Below are 22,712 nucleotides of genomic sequence, written 5' to 3'. Positions count from 1 at the left end.
GTATAATCAGGTGCTCTCAGAGACTCTTGATGCTATTTGTAGGGCTTGTGGGTAGTAGTAATCCTATTCACAGGTAGGTTTATTGAGAGTCAAAAGTCAAGATCTGGTTTATATCACAAGTAAACCTTGCATCTCCCCTTTCCCTGGGCTCATCCCGGTTGTAGGCAATAGTGCCCAGTGGTTGGGTCTGTGCCATCTTGTTTCAGAGAATAGACAGAGGCTGTGCCCGAGGCTTCAGTTTAGCTACAAGGAAGGACAGTCTAGACAGTAATAGGAGTCAGTCAACAGCTATATTTGAGCATGTATTTAACTGGATGAAGATTGTTTCAGGCAGAGGGAAGAGCAAGGGTGGTGTATTGGTCAGGGTTCAATCAGGAAGAGAAACCACACCAATAATTTGAACAGGGGGAGTTTGGTGCAAAATCTTGGTAACTAGTCAGGTGATTAACTACCTAAAGTGATAAAAGAGAACTTTAAGGGATCTGGAAGTAGCAATTGCAGAAAGCAACTTCTGCCTCCAGGGCCTCGGGAGCATGAACATGGATGGAGGGACTGGATGCTACAGGAACATGTAGCCTGTGGGGATGAAAAAACCTGCGAGAGGGTGACAAGCTTGGGTCAGAGCTAATCTGGAGAAGTAGAGTAATTTGCCAGAGAGTGCAGGTGGAGCCAGTCCATAGGGCTAGTTAGGTGAGTGCTCCCAAGTCTCTCAAATACCAGAGAATTGGCTGCTGCACCAAGAAATAGCACATTGGAAGCAATTCCCTTCCTTCTACTAGTGCCTCCTAGTGTCCTTCCAGTATTACCTATTTTATCTAATGACAAATCCTAACATCAAGCCATCTGGCAAAGGAGAAATGTTTATAGGGTCCAACCCCAGTATCACAAAGCCAAGCAAAAAAAAAAAAAAAAAAAAAAAGAGAGAGAGAGAGAGAGAGAGGCAATACATTGATAACCGTCACAGTCTACATTTTTGGCAACTCAGCTTCCATATGTATCCTCCTCCACACACTTGAGCTTCCAAACAACAATGAAACAACTCTGTTCCCACCCAACAAACTGTAACTGTCCTTTGTACAAGGAAGAAGTGCTTACACTTTCTCCAAAATGGAGACACTCAGACATTATACCCATTGCTGACCAAATTCAATACTTTCAAATTCAGTCACAGTTCCATTGAAAATTTTGTTACCTAATGGTTAAATTATAAAATTAATTTTCAACAACTTGTGTATATAAGATGATAAGGGAAAGAATAAGAGAGAAGAAAATTGTTACAATTTACAAATAAATATATACACAAAAAGAAAATATGCGAAACTAGTACAATCCTTGTAACTGGTCACAAAGTCCTAGTTGATATTTCTCCCTTCTTTACTCAATTTTTTCTTTGTCCTGAGCCAGAAATTTCAGTGGTTGGGTGTTCTCATCCTGATAGGGTGACCCAAACTGTCATTTCTGAAGTATCTGACTCTTCAAGAGTCTTGAATTTTTCTTTTGTTTGTCTGTTATAGTTTTCAACTAACCTTTACTATTGGGCATGGGGAGTATTCTGGGTTCCAGAAAAAGTCTTCTTTGTCCCCCCACTGTGTAGGGACAACTCAATTTCCCATTGACAATTGTGATCAATCACTCCAGCCTATAGAGTAACTCTTTTTTTCCCTTGCCTGTTGGTTCAGCATAAGGAGCCCCAAATAGCCAAGTGGCAGTCTCATCTTCCAAATCAATGGGACCATTGTGTCCTTTGAGAGAAGCATTTCTTCACTGGGATCTAAAACCTCCAAACCAGAAGAGCTCATGTTTGCTGGATGGGAAGTGAAAAATTCTGCCAATGTTTTTTTAGGTATAATAGTGAGAGGAGCTTCTCTCATTTCCACCCTTTGATTCAGAGGGTACATATATTCTGCCTGTGTGAGAGATAGCACTAAATAATGGTCTCTGATTCAAAGCATATACTGCAGCCTGTTAGAAGCTTGAGGGTGCTGTCTCACAATTGATTCTGTAACTGAGTTTTCAGTAAGCCATTCCACCTTTCAATTCAGCCAGCTGCTTCTGGGTGTTGGGGTATTGTGAGAAGATTCCATGGCATGAGCCTATTGCTACTTCCTTTGCTGTAAAATTAGTTCTTTGATCAGACACAATTTTGTGAGGCATTTATCTATCACCCAAGCACCATGAGCCCCCACTCTGACTGGTGGGACACACTGGTGGTTCAGATTCTTAGGAATTAATGTCAATTCAGAGCCTATGTCTACTGATCCCTTAGTAGTCTGGGTATTTCCTTTTCTCCAGTACCCAGCCACTCTAGTAAATGGTTATAGATATCTTCAGGGAAGTCTTAGAGGAATGGTTACTGTATACACTCGTGGCCATTCTGCAGAGTGTCTCTCCTTCAACCAAAGGTCTCTGGATCTGTGAACTGGCTTAGGACTGGAAACTGGATGAGAGGTCATGAGTCTCCATTGCAGTGACTCAAACCAGATCTTTAACCAACAGAACTAGAAGTTCTAGATGCAGGTTGCAAACTTTTTCTGACAAAAACCAGAGAGTAAAAATTTAAACCTTGCAGGCCAAACAGTCTCTGTCACAACTCCTCAACTCTCCTGGTATAGTAGGAAAGCTACCATAGACAATATGTAAACAAATGGGTGTAGTTGTGTTCCAATAAAACTTTAGTTATACAAATAGGTAGAGGGCTGGATTTGGTTCAGAGGTCGTAGTTGACTCTTACCATAGATCTAGCAATATTTTAATAGGTGATTTCTTTTATTACTCTACGATCAGTTAACCACCACTTGGCCAAAGCATTCTGATTACCTTTGTTCCTGCTGCCCTTTTAATGTGTTCACCTTGTCAGGCAGTTATATGCTGCCTCTTGGCTTTTGTTACTCTGAAATTCCATTAATCCTGTTGAAATCAGTGTAGCATCTGCTATGGCCATATCTAGTCTACAAATGCGGGTAATTACAGAGTTTGAAAGGATGTAAGTGGTCCTTCACTAATTTATTTCTCAAAATGTTAGTGAAGGGAGGGACTTCTGAGCCTTCTCAGGGGATATGGTTGAGGGGATGGGTATGCATGTTGCACATGATAAATACACATCAACATTCCTATCTTCCTAAGCCTTCAGGTTCCTTCCTCCATATCAGATCATGGCAACTATGGCATCTCACTCTCATTACGCAGAGGACACTACTGAGTCCAAGAGTCAGTTGATCACCTAATAAGATGTCAGAGCCTCTTCTAGCTGCCTAATTTAAAATACAAGATCTGGAATCTCTAGTAAGTGTACCATATAAATTAATTTGGTCTGATATAAAGTTATATTCCGCTCTCCATGCTCTCACTCCCTTAGAATCCACCCCCACACACATTCCCCAGGTTTCTGCCAACATATATATTAGACAAGTCTTCTAATTCATTTAGAGTATAAGCCGTTTCCTCCTGGGTCATACCGTGTGTCTGAGTCCCTGAAACATGCTGAGATTTGATCTAAGTTGTAGGTCTAGTAGCAACAAGAAGTGATGATAGTGCATCTTGAGGAGAATAAGCATCTCTTTCAAGACATCTGCCCCAGATGAAGTTATCATAGAGTCTTCCAGCAAAGGAAGGCTAGTCGTTATAGTACTGATCTGCTTCTATTTCAAAGGGAGGCTCAGAGTGACTTGGAGATTTTAGAATCTCAACTACCCTTGCATCCTATCAGATCTCTCCATTCTAAGTTTCAAGGTCTCATTATTTCTCAATGTTCTAACTTTCACATAAGAAACTTATAAAAGCTGTGAATTCAACTGCTGTTGTAATTCAGCCATTTGCACAGTTAAATTTGTGTTCAATATTGGTTTCACGAAATAAAATATTATATTAGGACTGCCCTTGGAAGCTCTGTGACTCTCAGATTATGATCCTGAGCTTGTTTTTTTCTTCCCATAAGTGCTGCAGTATACTCAGGAAAGTCAGTTCCACACCACAGTGCTTGTCATTACTATTAACAGTAAGTGCAGCAGCCACTTGGGTTCCCAAGGCATTCACTTTAATTAACACTTCATTACGGGTGATAATTTAATTAACTGGGATGTCACTCTATGTCATGGATAACTAGCACCCGGTTTCCCACTGGCAAGGAACTCAGCATTGCCCTCAGATGCAAACACATGACCAAACTCATTCTCAAATCTTGTCTCTGAGAGTCTGTCTCCCCACACCATTCCAATATCAATTCTCTATCAGGGTCCAATCAGAAGACAGACCCCACACCAGTAATTTGAATAGGAAAAATTTAATATAAAGAATTATAGCGTATAAAAGGGGTTAACTACCAAACTAGAAGAAAAAAAAGCAGCTACTATTTCTAGGGCTGAGGGAGAGTAATTTAGGAAAGAACAAAGAACCTAGAAGAGCTCTCCCCATCACTCACTTCAAGGCTGATTCAGACCGACTTGGAGAGGCATGGCTGCTATAGGATCACACAGCATGCCAGTGCTAAGGAAACTTGCCAGAGGGCACGGGCCACAACTGGTCCATAAACATGGCCTGTTGGATGGTGGAGAGACTTGGCTGGAGAGCATTAGCAGGCTGGAGCCGGTCTGTAAGGGCTACTGAGATGACCAGTACCAAGCCTCACACATACTGCTCCACTGTCTATGTGCCTAAAAATAGCACACTAAATTGTGAAAGGAAATGCCTTTATTTTGCAATGGCCTTACCATGTCCTTTCAGTGCCCTCTATTGACAAAAACTGTACTGACATTGAGCCAGCTGGCAAAGGAGAAATGTTTATAAGGTTGAGCTCCAGTATCACGGAGCAGGGTAAAAAGCATGGGTTTAGTGCTGAGATGCAATAAGTTGATAACTGGCAAAGGGATGAACAAATTTTGTGTGTTTAATGGACAACAGGAAGGTCAGTATAGCTGGAAGTGAGCGAGCGGGACAGAGACAATGGTGGGAAATGAGGTCTGAGAAGCAGAGAGGTAGATGAGGTCAGACGTTTTAGGCTTTATAGATCACGGTAAAGACTTTGGATTTTAATCCAAGTGTGATGAGAAAGCATTGGACAGTTGAGAGTAGTGATGTGATGTAATCTGACTTATTTAAGAAGGTCAGTTTGTGGATACTTGACTTTAGGCGCAAGAGTGGCGATAAAGAAGGCTCTATCAAGTGCTAGCTAATCCACACTCCATCATCTCTAGGCCACACTCTCTCCTGAGTTCTAACCAGGGTGACCAAATGTCTTTGTTGGACTGGGACAACAGAGGGCCCAAGCCCCTTTGTTCTCAAAAGTTCTAGTTTTAGACAACATACTATATGGCCACCCTAGTTTTGACATATCTCAAATTCTCTCCTTTCCTGAAAACAAGCCTGACACTTCAAGATTGTTAGACAGAATTTCTAGAGGTGACTGCCACTCATTGCTATGCTTGGGGAATGCCTGAAGTACAGGCAATTCCTCAAGACCTTCTCCCCTAACACACAAGAGTCTTCTCTTCCTTGGCCTTCTTTCATACTATCAGGTCCCAGGCCATTAGTCTAATTCCTGATGAGTGCTGGCATTCCTCTAACTTAAGATGCTCTGAGAGGACTTGGGGAGAGTCCCATTGACAATAGATTGACTTTGAGGACCACCATACCCTCAAACGAGTTTTCAGAAGAAGTCTTTCCAGTTTCCTAAAAAGATGTTTAAGATGACAGCCATGTGCAGGAGGTCAAGCCATCTTTCATTTCTCACTGGACCTTCAAACAGAGGCCAGATCACCTGCTTTATCTGACTTCATTGCTTCCCTAGCCAAATACGAATTCCTAGGTAGGTGAGGTAGAAGCTTGCCTCATGATGCCTCTGGCTCTTTTACTTAAACCATTACGCTCTTGCACATTTTGTCATACTTTCTCTACCCTTCTCTGTTCTCTCTCTTCAGGGCTGACAACCATTGCTCCCATTTCCCATCAAAACCTGCTCGCAAATCTTTTACTTATACCCTCAGACCTTTGGTTTCCTCTGGGATGTAATGGAGTGAAAGAATCTTAAAAAGTTTCCTCTCCCAGGGAAAGTGGTTCACAATGTTTGGTCTAAATAACAACTTGGAGAGTTTGCTAAAATGCATATTGATGGGCACCAACCTCCAAGTACCTGATTTGATAGCTTTGGGGTAAGGCCAAGTTTGGGGGTAAAACAAGAATCTGTGTTTTAATCAAGCATCCCAGGTGATTCTGCTGGTTGGTTCAGAAACTATGCTTTGATAATAATTCCCTAAGTTAAAGGGAGGAGACACTAATGCTAGAATTGCATGTGTCAGTTGTGAGAGGAGAAGGCTTTACTGAGTATCAGGAACAATGCCACACGGACAACTACATACAAATATATTAACCCTATTTTCTGATTCCAAAATCATGTCACATGGAACCTCAATGGGGCATCGCTGAAATACATGGGCTAAATGGTCAACCCATTTGAAGGAGGATTTTGATGTTATTGAAACTGTTCAAGAGTGCCAAGTTCTGCCCTCTCTCTCCCCTGTGGAGATCACAATATACATGTGATTGTAGCCAATTAGAAAATGAGTGTTATTCTATTATTAGCTAGAATAATGTCTAATCACATACAACATAGCGCTCTATGAAGGCTAGATTGAAGCCCATCATTTTGGTTCATGGTCGGTTCAGGGTCTTCTGCCCCTCCCCCAACTTTCTACAGCCTATTCCTGGGCTAGTATATCCATATATGCTGTGAAAAGCAAGAGATTGAGAGACTGCTGAGCCTACTTACCTGGCAAACCATATGGAAACAAAGAGAGCGAAAGATAATAAAGAGGTAAAGTTTTATAGAAAGAGTACTTAGATCTGCTTACTCTATGGAGGCTGGAAAATTAAAGTACAAGTCAGAGTGTCATGGATGGATACTGATTTTTTTACCATGTAGTAATCCTTCCCATTAGCAGTTGTGGCCCAATTAATACCTAGTACCTGAACGATGAGATCAATAATCACATCCTCCTTTGGGGGAGAAAGGAAGAAATGGGCAGAAGCAGACCTGGTGTAGGAAGAAGGTTCGCAGGCCAGGCCAGACCCAAACAGCTGACACCAAATTATAAAGCAGAAGGGGTGGTGACATGCTCCTATGGCTATGTTTAATTTCTGCTGTGGGCTATCTCTCCCCTCCTTTTACTTCCATTTACTCCAAAACATACAAAATGCAAGGGAGGGTAATTTCATTATAGGGTAAATCCTGAATCTATTCTAGCTGGTTAAAGGTATCATTTGCAGACTTTGGCACTTTCATTATGACTGGATCTGCTGATGTGTTGCAACCTTTTGTGCATGTCCTGGAGGAGGGCTCTCCCAACCTGCTCCAGTAGCTACTCTCTCCAGCCTTTCCACTCCTCTGTTCTCATACAAACTTAGACTCCAGAGCTCAGGGTTTGGGTGGGGGGGGGGGAGGGAGGAGGGAGGCTCTGGAGAAGCGGGGAGGTTGGCTGATGTCCTATAATTCCTAAAATGGACTTGATCATCCATGGGGAGAGGGTGGGAGGGTTTCTCTTGTTATAATTGTGTTCAACTAAGACACATGGATTTCTGGGACAAATTATTTTTACACAGGGAATTATTCTGGAAGCTTTGTCAGAGCCAGTTTAATAATAAAACAAAACAAAACAAAAGAACCTTGCATTTTATAGTCTTTAAATTACTTTAATATACATAATCTTATCTCCCCCTTCCCTCCTTCTTTTTGCCTCCCCCTTCTTTCCTTCATTTATTCAAAACCAATTTTGTGCCTTTCCAAATACTTGGAGGGGGGAGGGGTTGCTGCTCTTCTATTTTGTGGATTATCCACTCAGTTCCTTCTATCTCCTTGTCAACTTTTGACCATTTTCCTGTTAACCTTTTCATTGGAAGGAAAAGTTGGATAAATTGCTGAAATAAGGTTAGAGATTATCACTGGATTCAGATCTCACATGATTTTCCCAGCCTCCCTCCCCTTTGGAGGATCTGAGAGGGTAATTTGGCAGTTCAGTGTATTTTTGTAACCTCTAGCTAAGAGGAGAAGAGGAGGGATGTGGAAGAGGGAAGATACGATTAAACCAGTGTAGACATTGTTAAGAAATTTATTTGCAATTCTTGTTTTTTGTTTTTTTGTTTGTTTTTTAAATAACATCATTCCTTAGATAAAAATGCAATCTTACAGGAATATACATAGCGTCTCACACAGAGATGACCCTGAAGCTCTTCTCGAAAGGTTACCCCTTCTAGATTCCTTGGCCTTTCTCGAGGGTGAGAAGGCGCAGCAGGCGAGGCCTTTGACAATGGGATTATTTGATGATTACAAACTGTACAACAGTATTTACAACAGTAAGACCGTGAAGTCGTGGAGCCTGGAGGAGAAGGTTTGGGGGTGGTGACAGGTGGGGGGATGACAATGGAGGACTGTCCATCTTTCTGCGTTGTGCTGACAGCAAGTGTGATACAGACTGGTTTGGGGGCATGAAGATGGGCCTGAGCAGGAGGACATGAGGAGAGGAGGGAGGAGGGGCTGTTTCTGGAGCCTCTGACGTGGACCCAAGTTCTGCTTGGCAGCTCTAGGGTATTAAAATAAAACAAGCAGATTATGAGAGTAATAGATATTCTAGTGTGTCACCAGCTGGGAACCCGCCACTTGTCCAGATTTGTTTATGCCTTTGATAGCCACAGCCTATTTGGTCCTAGACTCTATTCCCACAAGGCTCTGCGAGAACAGCACATGTTCTGGGCAGGACAGGAAGCGGCTATGGGGTGGTGCATGATCTAGTTGAGAAACTAAGAGATGGATTACAAATTTGGGGGAGTGGGATGCAGCTCGATGCATGGGTGGTGTGATGTGTGCAAGCAGAAAAGTGCCCATAGCATTTGGGTCACTGGAGTTGCCTTACGAGGGAGCTCTTTGCACAGCGTTGTTTGTTTACAACTGTTGACCCTCCCGTTTTGTTTTTTTTCTTTTAAGCCTTGATGTTGTTTCTCCATGCTGGGAAATCTTAGGGGGAGGGGACTTGGAACAGGAGCTGTGACCTGTCCTCTTTTGTTCTTTCTGTGACTCTATAGAAGGGAGCCTTCTCGTTCCCCTCCCAGCTGCAGGCTCAGGAGAGACTTCATGCAGTGTCTGAGACCTGCAGCCCTCAGCAAGCTTTGGCAGTGACCCACTGCCGAGGCTGGTGCCCGCTCACTCTCATCTTCCTCATCCCTCTGCTTGTACCTTCGAAGGCTCCACGAACATCAGAACAGGAGTTCTCCAGGCTGAAACTGTGAAAAGGAATCACTCTGTCCATTTCTGTATTTCTTCACATAGAAATTACCCTTCCTTAAAACTTACAACCTCTTCCACCAAGAGACTTCTTTGATAATGACCTAGGGGAAACATTTTTTTATGTATGAGGTACATGAGTGATTTTTAGATGGCAAATTTGTAGTAAATGACTGATTTATGGTAGATTAAATGTCATGCTGCCCTTTCTAGGAATCTTCTCAAATCAGAGTAGATTCTGGAAAGTGGGGTGCCTGGGATGCCCCCCAAAAGAGAGTACAGCCGTGAAGAAGCCAGCATGTGATCTGAGGGAGAATATTTGACTCTGGTGATGTAACATTTCAAGCTTTTGTTTATCTAGTTTTGTCTTGTTTTCCTTAATTCAGTAGAGACTGAGGGGATTTCTGTGGAAGTCCCAACTCTGACTCTTTCAGTGTTAAATTGATTTGTTCAACTCAGCTCAATATATCCTGCTGGCAATCTCTCTCCCTTTCAGAGACTGATCAAAAGGCTTTTCTAGTATACCGGCGAGCTGAAGAGTCTTTACTACTGCATCTTCTCTGGAGCAAGCCTCTGAAAATCATATGAGGGAAAAGTCTGATTGTAGAAGTAATTGTATTTCTTAATGTAGATAAATAATATTTAGTTCGCAGTAATAATAGGGTCAGATGGCACTATTTCTACTAAGGGAGTTACTCTGCTTCACTCTCCACGTCTCTCTATACAGTGCTCAGCCCTCTGGGAGGACAGTATCATTTGTGCAGAGTTCAACCCCAGCACCAGCCCCTGTCCCTTAAGGAAGTGTGTTTGTGTGTGTGTATGTGTGCATGCGTGTGTGCATGAGGATGAAAGTGTGTATGTGTATGTGTGGTGTTCAAGTGTCTCCCAACCATGTGGGAGTCTGGCAGAAACCGCCTGTTACATCGGTATCTGGCGTCACAAAGCAAGGTTTCATTGTTTTGAAATTAAAAAAAAAGTTAAAACCAGAACTAGCTTCACAAAGAAACTGTTTAAGAATCTGCACATTGGCCTCCTTTCAACTCTCTGTTCTTCTGACTAGACTGGGGGGAGGAAGGAAAAGTGGGGGCCGGGCAGGAGGCTGGAATAGAGAGAAAGGCTTGGGGAAGGGGAAAAAAACCTCATCCCTGACTGCTGTAGGACACTTCGGTCCCTTGTCTATTTTCCTTGTGTCTCCTCAGAGGGAGCTGATGGGGAATCTGGATGTGGTGACTAAGAGCTTCACCGTGAGTGACATTAGGCCATTAGGCCTTCGTGCCTGCTGACCAACAGGAGCCAGTTGTAGGTGGCATGCCAGCTGGTATGAGGGGAGGGACACCAGCAAAGAGGAAAGGGTGGCAGATACCCCACATCTAGCCAGATAGGTTGATTTGTCTGGTAAAACAATGATTGCAATTTTATTCTCTTTTTCCAAAGTCAATCCTTGAAGCATTATCCTCTCCCCCCGTACTGGCCATTGCGTGGATTAACTGGACACTTCTTTCCAGAAAATGGGAACAGAGCATAAAGAGTCAAGACATGCCCTTTGCTTTGCCTGCATTTTCCCTCCAGTTCTCTCTGTGCCAACACTTTCCCCCGACCAGAGCCATGTTTTTTAAAAAAATGGAACTGGCCTGCCCTCTTATCAGCAAGTGTTTTACTAAATTGGGTCTTAAGTGGGTCCTCTTGAAACCAGATTGCCCTTTTCTGGCCTCTTTGCTGAACAGTTTCTAACTCTTAGACAATGGTATTTCATCTTTTCTAGGTCCCTCAGGATGGAGATGCCATCATCTTCCTTAGCAACATCTATAATTATGGTTGATGAGGCTAAAAACATGACTACCAGGGTTATTCTGTACACCTAAACTAGCTTCTTGTCACATGTCTTGACCTTTAAGAATGATGGAACCCTTTTGATGACTTCCAAACTCCTCATTTTCAGGGTGTTCTTATTTCTCAGGCATTGGAAGGTGTCCTTCTCCTGCGGGCGCCTTGTTATCGAGAGCTGAATGATCAGGAGATGTTCTGGAAGGAAAATGGCTGTGAGAAACTGATAGCATCAGTCCAGACAAGCCCCCGAGGTTTGGAAGCAGGGTCACAGGATCAAGACAGAGTAAGGAAGCCTGTTCCTTTGTCCTTGGACCTCCCAGTCAAAGTTAGAGGGTGGTGGTGGGGGGACTATAATAGCCTCTGAAGCAGAACAGAGAAAAATTAATGGAACAAGGCAAAATCCAGGAAAACATTCTCCCTTTTTGCCTCAAGACCAAAAAGAAACTTCTAGAAACAGGCAGAAAGGAGACAACTGAAAATCTCTCTGCTTAATATAGCCATGCACATGCCTAATTATTAAAAAGCTAAAGTGTGGAAATGCAAGAGTCTGGGCCATTCAGAGGAAAAATAAATATCGTTTACCAACCCCCAGAACTTACACGGCACTTCTTCAAGTCCCGTTGGTCCTCAGCCATTGACTGCTTTCTGCTGCCACTCAAGGGTTCTCAGAAGATTTAATGGTCATGGGCAAAGTTCTGCTCTAGGTGGAGGGTAGACATCACTTAATACGCTGCGGAGGAGGTTCATGATGTCATGATTGATTTTACCAGTCTGCATGATGACAGGTATCCTATACCAGTTGATCATGAGGTCAGGCCAGAAAGACCCATTGCCCTACACAGGGAACTCCCATCTGAAACTCCTTTCCTTCCCAGCAGCACAGTGCCAGGTGCCCTTGGCACTGCTGCCATTGTTCTTGCAGGGTGCAAGGCTAGCCGGTCTTCTGACAGAGCTGACTAGAAAGAAGAAGGGACCCTGTAGGTGTGAGTGGTGAAGGACCAGGGGCCACACTTAGGCAGGGCTCTAGGGGTAGTTGGCATGAGCCCAGCCTGTAGCCCATGCCACTGGCCAACGAGATTTGGTGATGCAGAAGACAAGTCCAAAAGGAAAAAAGAAAGCAGCATGAAGGTTGAGGGCGTGCGTGTGTTGGGTGTGTGTGGGTGTGTGGATGTGTGTTTGTGTATGTGTGTGTGGTCAATTGAGATTCTAAATTTCTATCCAGGGACCAAATGTACAGCAAAAACCAGATATCAATCCAAAAGGGCTCCCCTCTCCACCATAACATATCTTAGCAGCACAATGGTAGATATCTTGGGAAACCAGACAGAGGACGACACCTAATTTCTGGAAGGCCTTCATGGCACCGAAAAGGAGCCAAAAAAATCTGGATGGGTTGGGCTTGGAGAAACAGGAAGAAACCCTTCTGCTTCTAGACTGTAAGTTAACCTGGGAGTATCTGGCACGTTTCTCCACTTTTTCATGGATCAGTCCTTGAAAGTGAGACTCGTCTTTGCTGGGGAATTGACTTTCCCCGACTTTAATTTCTAGGTTGCTCACATAAGGGCTGAGAGCGCACTGGGCCTGGAAGACATTCACTGGGTAAATCCTGGATGTCTGGGTCCTGTTTTCCCCAAATCACCTCCTTTTCAACCATCATTGTTGAAATCTATTTGGAGGAAACAGCACCGATAGGATGATGCTCTAGGCAGACGCAACTGGGCATAAGAGACGCTCGCACAGAGTCTCTGGTCCCACTATCACTGTGACCTCCTGACGCGTCCTGCCTGGTCCTGGTCCCCTCCACGGCTGCCACACACACTAGGGTAGGTCTGGAGGAAATCCTGCTCCCGAGTGAGGAAAAGAAGTAAGAGCTGACTTCTGGATGGACAAAGATTTTACCTGGTTGCTGTTCTCTGGCCCCTGCTATCTGAGTTTGGGTAGAGCAGTTGCCGGAGGGAGGATTCCCTGACCTCCAGGCAGCCCGACTCTAGCTCCGGCCTCTCAGTCAGCGCACGCTTTCCTGAGGAAACCACTGAGGAAAGTTTGTGGAAGTAAACAGAAAAGCCAGCCCCCTCTCCCATGGGGGATGCTGATGCTTATGGCGCCGGACTGCCCCTAGACAAAGTCCAAATCAGAGAACTGGAGCAGAATGGATAGAGTGAAGACAGGACTAAGACATGTCCTGGTCTCTCAAAGCAAGATGTAGTACAAATATACTTATCATATAGTTTTGGAAAAATGGAGGGAAATGGAAGCGAACACAAGATATGCAAAACAGTAAAGTCCAAACCTGTTGGTGGATCGCAGAACAATGATTCACACTGGTGATACCTTTGCTCATTGTACAAATTAAAAGAATATTCGTTCCCTTTCCCCCAACCACATATAGAAAAGCACTTCAGAGTTCAAGGGTAAAGCTTGTCACACTCCAAATACAAAATGATTTACTTACATGCAGCAAAATATACAAGAAGGGAATTCAAAAACAAACTTAATTCAATTCATTATATTCGCTTGGCACAATTGCAATTCAGTTTTAAAAAAATATTTGTAAAATACTGAAACTGACCTGAATTCAAGTATAACAGTTTCTTCAACAGAAACATTTTCAATGCAATAAAACATTACACGGAATATATCGAAGCAAAACGCCTTCTTTAGTTTTTCCCTTAAATTTCTCTGTTTTTTTAAATACAGTTTTAATGCCAACACAACTCACAATTATATTTTTAAAATGAATATTATTGCATTGTTTTTGCATATCTTGTGGGACAGAAAATGCAAAGAGTTACTGATTCCCATTTCAGAAGCAGAGACAGTGGTTTGTTTTTGCTTTCAAATGGCCCCAGATTCAGATCTCCCCACAGTTAGACCAGAAAGGGGGAGCTACACACTCATTCACGCATGGGCGCACTGTGTGGGTGTACATACACACGGACGACAGGTGCCCAGACAGCCCACCACACACACACACACACACACACACACACACACACACACACACACACACACACACACACACACTCGCAGAGACTCACTCATCCAATCTTCCTCTCTCTGGCACCCACAAATACACCTCGCATTAAAAAGAACCCAACTCAATCACCCATATGTGCAAGACCGTATCAAGTGCATTACCTTTAAATTATAAAACCAAACCAAAAAAATTTTTGTTACTACCTACGGAAATTATAACAAATTATTGCGCATACACAATGGCTGGTAAAACTTGCCTACGGCGGCTCTATTGAACCCACCGTAGAAAAAGAAAACCACAACCGTTTAAATAATACAGTAAAACCAAACCCGATTTACATTTGCAAAAGTGAAAACAGTAAGGTGGGTGTACAAAGCTTTGTAAACACTTCTTCCTCCCCTCCCCCTGGGAAAACAAAATTAAAATAAAACAAAAACCAAAAAAACCCCCGAAAACTGCAACATGCTATCAAGAAAAATGTTAAACCCTAAAACAAAAGAGCGCTCAACAAGAAGCTCAGCACCACCTCGTCTTGTCAAGGGCCGGCTGCCCCTTCCCTGGCAGGCGGTGCCAGTGCCCCCTCGCCCCGATGCAGGCCCAGCCGCTGGGCTGGAGCTCGGTGAGCCTGTGCAGGGACGCTGGTCCTGATGCAGACGGGCGGGGCACGGCGGGGAGCCTGGGCCTTGGAGGCCGAATGCAGCCCTCGCCCTCTGCTCCCTTCCGCTCCCGAGCTCCTCTGCCTCGGGCTGCACCTCGTCCCTCTGGGGGACGGGGCTGTGTCCTCGCTGCAGTCACACCCCTGCTTCCTTCTGCAAATCCACAGGGCCCCGGCTCTATGGAGACAGTGAGGCTCATACAGAATATGTGCAAAATGATTTTTTTTTTTTTTTTTTTACAAGCAAAGTTGAAAGACACCCGTTTGACATGGGGTCCTTTTGGTGAGGGCTACCGCAGGAAGCTGAGGTTCTCTTTCATGCCCGGAGGTGAGGGCAGGCGTCTCTTCTCTTGCTCTCCCTCGCTGATTCTTCCACTCCTCCTCACCACTCTACCTCTGTGGACACAATACAAACTGGGGTTGCTGCCTTCCTTCCCCCCGGAAAACGGACTCTGCACACCACCCAACTCTGCGTCTTGTCCCAACGAAATGAATGAAGACGCTGTTCCGGTTAACTCCAGGTCACGAGAACAGTGAGGCACTTCTGAAACGAACCCATTAGGAACATTGAAACAAATAAAAAACCCAGCGTCTCCCCAGCCCTAGCGACTACAGGCTGCCGGCGTGGGCTCTGCTGTCCTGGTGCTCCTCCTCGCTCCTCCGACACGCCCGAGCCGCGGCGCAGCTCTCGCCCTCTTGGCCCCCTGCTCTGTCCTGCCCCGGGTCCCTGCAGTTAACAAAAGGTAGTAGGGTGCCGTTGGGGCTCTGCTGGGCGCCCCCACTGAGGATGTTGTCGGCGGCGTTCTCCATCTCCTCTATGGTCATGTCACAGGCATCAGCCAGCTCCTGGGTTGTGACCTCGATAAACTTGGGATCTTGAGCAAACTGCCCCAGTCCTTCTGAAATCAAGACCTGAAGTGGGGAGGGAGGGCCATAAAGAAGAACCAAAGAGGAACATTATTCCTGGAGGTCAACTCTTCCCTTTAGGGCTGGAGCAAGGGGCCTGGGCCTGGTAACTTCGGGAAGTGAGTGTGTGTGTGTGTGTGTGTGTGTGTGTGTGCGCACGCGCGCGCGCGTGAGCATGTGGGCATGCTGGGAGGGGTGCTCCCAGGAAAGGAGCTGACCCGGAGCATTGCCCAAAGGCATCAGGGATGTGTAGGCTGGAGGAGAGCTGTTTTGGCTGGGATACTCAAAAACTGTTGTCGAACACCTGAAAACTTGGCTCGCAGAGGGGCCGCGGGGTGCTGCTGTACTGCGGCCCAGGCAGAACCTGGCCTGCCCTGTCTTTTCTCCTCCCTGGCACCCGTAGGTGCCCCCCTGTTATTCTTGCCCAGAAACCTTCACTCTCCTTTGGGGAAACTGTTAAACTTGTGCCCCTTGCCCACTGCTGGCTGGCTGCCTTCGTGGGGGTGAGGATCCTGGCGTAGGATGTGTGCAAAACGCCAGGTCTGCACCTGCCTCTGCTCCAGCTCCAAAGGGCCAGAAGGCGGTCCCAGGGCTGCTCCCTCCTTCCTAGCGGCTGCTTTAGTGACTGGCTTTGGGGAAACCAGCTGCTGAGCCAAGGACAGGGGATTAATAGTGAAGCCTGAATGCCTTTCTCCCAGGTCTGTTTGCCCTGCTCCCATCACTCTTTATTTCCTGTCCTGCTTAAATTTTCTTCAGAGCTCCAGCGATGGCGGGCTCACTCCTTTATAGGAAAGCCCTCCTCATTTTGGGAAAGCTCTGTTGGAAAGGTCTTCCTCATGTAACCTGAAATCTGCCTGCCTGTCAGTTTGATCTGTCGCTCCAGTCCTGCACTCGAGACCCCCTGCCCAGGACATGAGGGACCTTACAGTTGGAGATGCCCATTGTGGCCTCCTAAGCCTCCCCCTTTCTTGGTTTGCTTCCCTAACTCCCTTGACCAGTGCTCATATGAGATAGCTTCTAGGGACCTCGCCAATCCCTTGCCATGTCCCTTTGGGCTTGTTCCAGTTTGTCAAAGTCCCCTAAAATGTGGTGCCAGGATCACACTAGATGCTCTGGCCAGGGCAGAGGATAGAGGACCTGGAAGCACTCTTGTTCTAGAATAGTGATCTCAACCCTGGCTGTGCATTAGAATCATCGCAGGGCTTTAAAGAATACCCATTTACTGTGTCCTAGGTTTCCAAAGCTCCCCAGGTTATTCTAATGTGCCCCAGGCTCGAGTCCCACAGATCCTGACTTTCTATGTGTGCAAACACAGCCCAGGCTCACCCCTACATCTAGAGCAGTCAGAGCTCCCCTCTGGCTGTACCACGGAGCCCCGGGCCCTGGGGGGCGTTCTCTGGCCTGTGGCAGGGATATGCTACTCAGTCCTTTCTCCCTCTGCGGCAGGCCCTGCCCAAGCAGAAGCCTCTAGCGTCTTGTGTGATCACAGTTCTCTGCACACCATGCCCTCCTCCCCGGGAGTGCGGGTCTTTCTGGCCAAGAGACTTGACATCCACTCTACTTGGGAAAGGACCAGGGACTCCTGTCTCAGTTCCTCATGCGAAGTCCCTGGGCTGCCCTTGGCTTTTCCCTCCCCAGCGTGCCGTGTGGCCCAGGGTCACTTTACCGCTTCCACCAAGCTGCTGGCACTGCCGTGGAACTGCCTGCCCTGGGCCCCAGCCTGGCTGGGCACAGTGAGGGACACCGGCCGGGCTCTCCGGATGGCGCTGCTGCCCCCAGCACAAGGCGTGGGCTCCCCGGACCAGGAGCCGCAGTGGATGGATGGGAAGCTGCTGTTGAGTTTCTCGCTGGACTCGGCCCCCTCCAGCCGCAGGGTGGGGATCGGCTGTGGGGGCCAGCCTCGGCTGCCCGGTGTGGCTGGGGGGGTGGCGCACGGCCTGGGGAACGTGCTGGGGGAATGGCTTCTCTGCAGGAGGGGGCTCAGGCCCGCCACTGCCAATGCCTGTGGACACACAAGGAGCTCGAGTTACTGGGAGAGGCGGACCTCTGCTTCCTCAGCAGCTCCTGCTCTCAGCTAGTCCCACCCACCTGGGGCCCACGCCCATCAGCCCACTGGCTCCGACCTCATCGAGACCCTGGGTTAGCTTCTGCCACCCTAAGATAGATTTTGTGATCGTGCCAGTCTGAAGGACTCGCTTTCTCCTCTAAGTTCAGAAAGCTGTGACGGAGTGGAATCAAGAGCGTCCCCTTCTTATCACCGGCCCTATCGTCGGGCAGCTGAGAATCCTCTGGCTTTTGGTTTTCTCATCAGTAGTTTAGAAAGAATGCTGCCCTCATCATCTGTAAAACCAGGACACTAATGCCCTCTATCTCCCTATCTTGTGGGGTTGACATGAGATCCAAGTGAAATAAAGCCTGTGAAGAAGTATACTGTGCACCACAAAGATCTAGACAGAACCAGTATTTAGTTTTAATTTTTACAGTTAATCAGGCCATGAATCATGTCCTGCTGATCCTTAGCTCAGGTCATCTCTGAACTGTTGTTCAAATCTTTTTTTTTGTTTTTTGTTTTTTTAAATTAAAAAAAAATTTTTTTACTGTTGTTCAAATCTTGCACTGTATTGTGATTAAACTTTTTACATGTTGTGTCTTCTGGCCCCCACTATGCTTGAGAATCCTGCGGCTGGGGCCTGACCCTCATGTCAAGTACCACAACGACCCGCTCTGAGCTGGTGTCCATGGAGAGTGGCATTGCGCAGTGGGAGAGCCCAGCAGAGAGGCAGAGGGAAGGGAAAGCTGCAGCCTGGGTTGGGCGGCAGTGGAAAGGCATGGAGGGGCAAGTGTAAATAAAGAAGAGGTTCTTTCCTGTAGCATGATAAGAATACATGGGTGAAATGGACTTCTAGAAATCTTTAAAAATAGCACACACAGTGTCCACCCGCCCCCAACCAGCCTGCTAGTCTCTTCTGCCCACAGCTCTGGACGGTCCCCAGCCTGGGGTCCTTGGTTCCCTGGAGATCTAAGGGAAGTGTAAGGCTCTGCTCAATACTCCAGAAAGCCCCCTGGAAATCATCTGTATGCTGGCAATGCCACACAGGCTAAGTAAAACGGTGAGTACTGTGAGCTGAAATAATATCAACTTGGCTGAGCCACACTGGCCATCTTATGCACATTATAAGCTTTGATTGGCAGATGAGTGCCCTTGGGTATTAAAAAAAACCATTTAATGCATACGCTTGTGGTGAGGGAGTATATACTTAGAGAGGAAAAAAGTTTGGGAAATTTGGGCCCTAATTTGCCTAGAGGTAAGGGACTGGCCTTTGATTCTTTGAGGCTTCCATTAGTTCTAAGATATTGAGAACATGTTGGATACTGATGTCTTGGATTTCACTGGCTCAGCTGGAGTCAGCCATGCCAAGAGATATTTCAATTATCGAATCTTCTGAACCTGTTCTCCTTGGACATCAGTCTCTACTCTTGATCATGTTGCTGGCAGATTCTTTAATCATTTCTATATTTCGGGGGATGGGTTTGTGTGCAACTAGATCTCCAGGTATCTTGCAGCTCTAGGTATGATTACGTCTGCCCGAGTGCTCTGTGGTGTAAGCCGTTGTCTGTGGAGGGAACATCTGTGCCATTGTAGGAAGGTCAGGCAGAATCCTGGAGCTGCTGATCCTTCTGAACCATGTGAGGAGCTCCTGCTCACCAGTATTTCCTAGGTGTCTCTCCACCCCCCGGGGAAACGACAGACCTTGTTAAGGTTCTCACTTGCATGGACGAGCCCCCTCATGTGCGGCTGTTAGGGCCAGGGGCTAGGGCTATCAGTGGTCCAAGACAGGAGGACTGAGTGGGGTCTTGGGATTTGCCATAATCACGGGGGTTGTGTAGCCTGCGGGGTGCTGGCCAGTGATGCCTCCTAAAGCCTCGGCTACCTGATGATGAACCAGATGCAAGGGCAGGACTGTCTTCTGAGAGACGTCTCCCCCTTGATTCTTCTGTCGCTTCAGACATTCCAGGTGGAAGGAGGCCCTTCGACCTGCAAAGCCAGCCAAAGAACTGTGATCAGCGCAGGGAAAAGGGACTGAGGTCTGCGAGCCTCAGACCATGGGGGGGTGCAAGGAGCCGCGTGAGTGGCCCCGGAGTCAACACTTCCCTACCGTTCGCCTCTCATAAGACGTAGCATATGGCCAAATCCCACCCCCGCAAGCCATGGCTTTGGAATCCCGTCTCATTGCTCTGGAAATCTGCCCAGCCCCTGCGTGGGGCTGTCTGAGCCAGTCACTCGAGTGCCTGACCGGCCACATCTGAAGAAAGAGAGAGGTGAGTATTTACCTAGTGAGGCAGAGCGGAGGAAACCCCTCTTTGGAGATTGCTGGATGCCTCTCTTGTCCTCCTCAGGTGGTGTTAATTGACGATTTTCATCGTCCTGATAGGAGAGCCTGGAACAGAGAACTCCTGGTGCTTATTCTGCGAGCCGGGAAGTGCCACCCCATACGGAGAGCTGCCACCCCCTGAAGGCAGTTTGCTTTTTTCCCTAGTGAAGGGAACCCCTGCTTTGTGCTTTCGTAAAGATTCGGGGAGCAGGCAACAGGAACTCGCCCCCACCAGCCAGGCTCGGCCTGGCTCTCCCACATCACAGATGTTCCCAGCTCCTCACCCACAGCCTGTCTGCTCAGAAGCCTCGCATTTCTGATTTTCGGCAGTAGAGGCACTCTTGAGTCAAAGTTGGTGAGAAAGATGGCAAAAAATGTTTGGTCCACAAGATTCTTTCCAGGAACAGCCTAGGCTCCTCTGTTTACATATGTGGATGCTATTTACCCTGACCACTCCTGAGTTCAGCCCAAACTTCTCCCCCTCTCCCTAATTTCTCCCTGGCCTGCCCACCCTTCATCATCAAGCCACATAAGCAGCTGCCTACAGACAAATCTCCAGTCCGCCAGTCAGTGAATAGCAGAGCTGTAAGGGGCCTGGCTGCTAGACCTTTTGGATGGGACTCACAATGAGAAATAGACTGTACATTGTCCCATTTATATACACACCTAATCGAACTCAACTTCTTGAACCATATTTACCTTTTTTGCATGCATTGCCCTCTGGTGGTTTCTATTCTACTTCAGTCTTTTCTATTTCACTAAACAATGTCAGTTGCAATCCACTAAGTTGATTTCACAGTCCCCAGGGGAAGAAGACAGGTGCTTTCTAACCCCTTCACTTTACAGATGAGACCACTGACTCTGCCCCTGGTGTAACTCCACATGCTTTGAGGGCAGAGAATGTGTGGCCGTCCCTGCTCCTAGCATACTGGTTTTGATCCTTGGTACATGTGCAGGAAAATTTCTGACCAAAAAACCTCCAAACCTTTCCTCTTATTTTCAACGTGGTAAGCTTTCCCTATTATATTTTCTTCTTATCCAAATTGTACCCACTCTTGAAGACCCAGCTTCTATTTGATCTTGTGCCAGGAGCCTGTTATGGTCACCTTGACCTCAACCTCCTCTGAATGTCTGTCCCCTTCGTTGCTTGTACTACTCTGTGAGTGAAAATCTCCATGTTATCTCCCTCTTCTAAGATCTTAACTGGTTTGTAAAATATCCTTGAGTGCCGAGGCCGGTTTATTCATGATCTAGCAGAGTGCCTGGATGCACCAAGCACCAGAGCCAAAACGGATTGAAGCATATGCTTTTCCTGATTTCTAGGGTATGTGGCCATGTAAAAACTTGCAGTCTCTAAAAATCAAAAGGCTGAGGAGCTGGTCCTTCCTTATTATAAAGTGCTTTTAGAAAAGCTTCTAAAACAATGCACCTGAAACTTTTTGAATGCAACCCACAGTCATAAATACATTTTATGAGACTCAGTACACGGATATATGTATTGGCAATTAAACAAATATTTCACTAAATAATACCTCTGTGACATTGGATACACTATTATCTATTGTCTTATTCTAACCTATGCTATTCTGTATTATGCTGTTCTTTCTTTTAAAGTGCTGCTCATGGCCTGGCCTTCTGGCACCTGAGGGGTGTTTTCTGGGGGCAGATACAGAATTGCCTCTCATGTGTCTCGGTTGATTTGAGAATCCTCTGCTCTTCAGCCCCTACAGGGAAATCATGCTTAGCCCGTGGAAGGGGCTGGCTGGGGCTGCTGAGCCTGCTGGGCCGGACAATAAGGGGCTTGTAAGAAGACATACCAAGACTAAGAAACCAGCGGGGGCATCAGCTCAAGGGGATAACTCCAGCCCTCGGAAAGCTTCAGCCTCTAAAAACGGTGGGAAGAATCTAAACAGTTACCGGCTGATGACGTCAGAACCAGAAAGCCAACTAGACAAAGGTGTAGAGGTGAAGTTCAGCCCTGGGGATTGTAAAGCACAGCCCAAGCAGAGAGCATGCTGGGATGGCCTTCACAATTCCCAGCCCCAGAACTTCCTTGGGGCCCTGAAGTGGGAGAAAGAAGCCTTCTACCAGAGCAACTGTGAAGAACCAGGCATCGCAGGACTTGTGAAGCTTGTGAGGGAGGTGTCCCCAGACCACACACAGTTTGAGAAAAATAATCCCCATTATGACCCATCCAGCAAAGAAGACAACCCCAAATGGTCCAAGGTCAATGTACAGTTTGTTCAGATGAAGTGTTTCATGACCCTGGTGCCTGAGCTCAAAACCCATCTCCAAGCTCACAAAGCCACTGGAGGCCCTTTAAAAAATAGGGCTCTCTCCACTCGCCAGATACTCTCCATTCAGCCCCTGACCCAAGAGGAGTTTGATTTTATTTTGAGGCTGCAGTAAAAGGAACCAAGTTAACTGGGACACTGTGGCTGGAATGGGCAAGACAAGACTCCAGAGAAGTCAAGCTTTTGTAAGACGAAAGAAGGTGTGAGGAGGCTTGTTTTGTTCATCTGGGGCTGTGTACATAGGTAGTTTTCATGTACCTTTTTCAATAAAACATTAATATAAAAGAAAGTGGTGATCATAATTAAGTAAATGTCACAACCTTCTAATGGGTCTAGACTTGTAGTTTTATTAAAAAACCTCCTCTTAAAAAATTCCAACACTGACAAAAACCTCGGCCACTGTTTGCCAACAGTG

The 22,712-nt window shown here is 46.4% G+C and overlaps 1 protein-coding gene and 1 pseudogene across 1 annotated transcript in view; one reads left to right on the top strand and one right to left on the bottom strand.

Moving 5' to 3' along the window:
- Positions 1-8,086: 8,086 nt before the first annotated feature.
- CACNA1C (calcium voltage-gated channel subunit alpha1 C) overlaps positions 8,087-22,712 on the bottom strand; it is a 650,688-nt gene continuing 636,062 nt past the window's right edge. Inside the window, 4 exon segments of the mRNA XM_027592946.2 lie at positions 8,087-15,636; positions 17,297-17,632; positions 19,563-19,666; positions 19,963-20,069. Coding sequence (XP_027448747.2) covers positions 15,334-15,636; positions 17,297-17,632; positions 19,563-19,666; positions 19,963-20,069 — 850 coding nt within the window. The 3' untranslated portion in view covers positions 8,087-15,333.
- Positions 20,095-22,427, top strand: LOC113921759 (annotated as a pseudogene).

Source organism: Zalophus californianus, chromosome 9 (assembly GCF_009762305.2).
Source record: "Zalophus californianus isolate mZalCal1 chromosome 9, mZalCal1.pri.v2, whole genome shotgun sequence".
Classification (NCBI taxonomy): Eukaryota; Metazoa; Chordata; class Mammalia; order Carnivora; family Otariidae; genus Zalophus; species Zalophus californianus.
The sequence above is the reverse complement of the archived record's forward strand: the minus strand, read 5'-3'. Positions and strand labels throughout refer to the sequence as shown.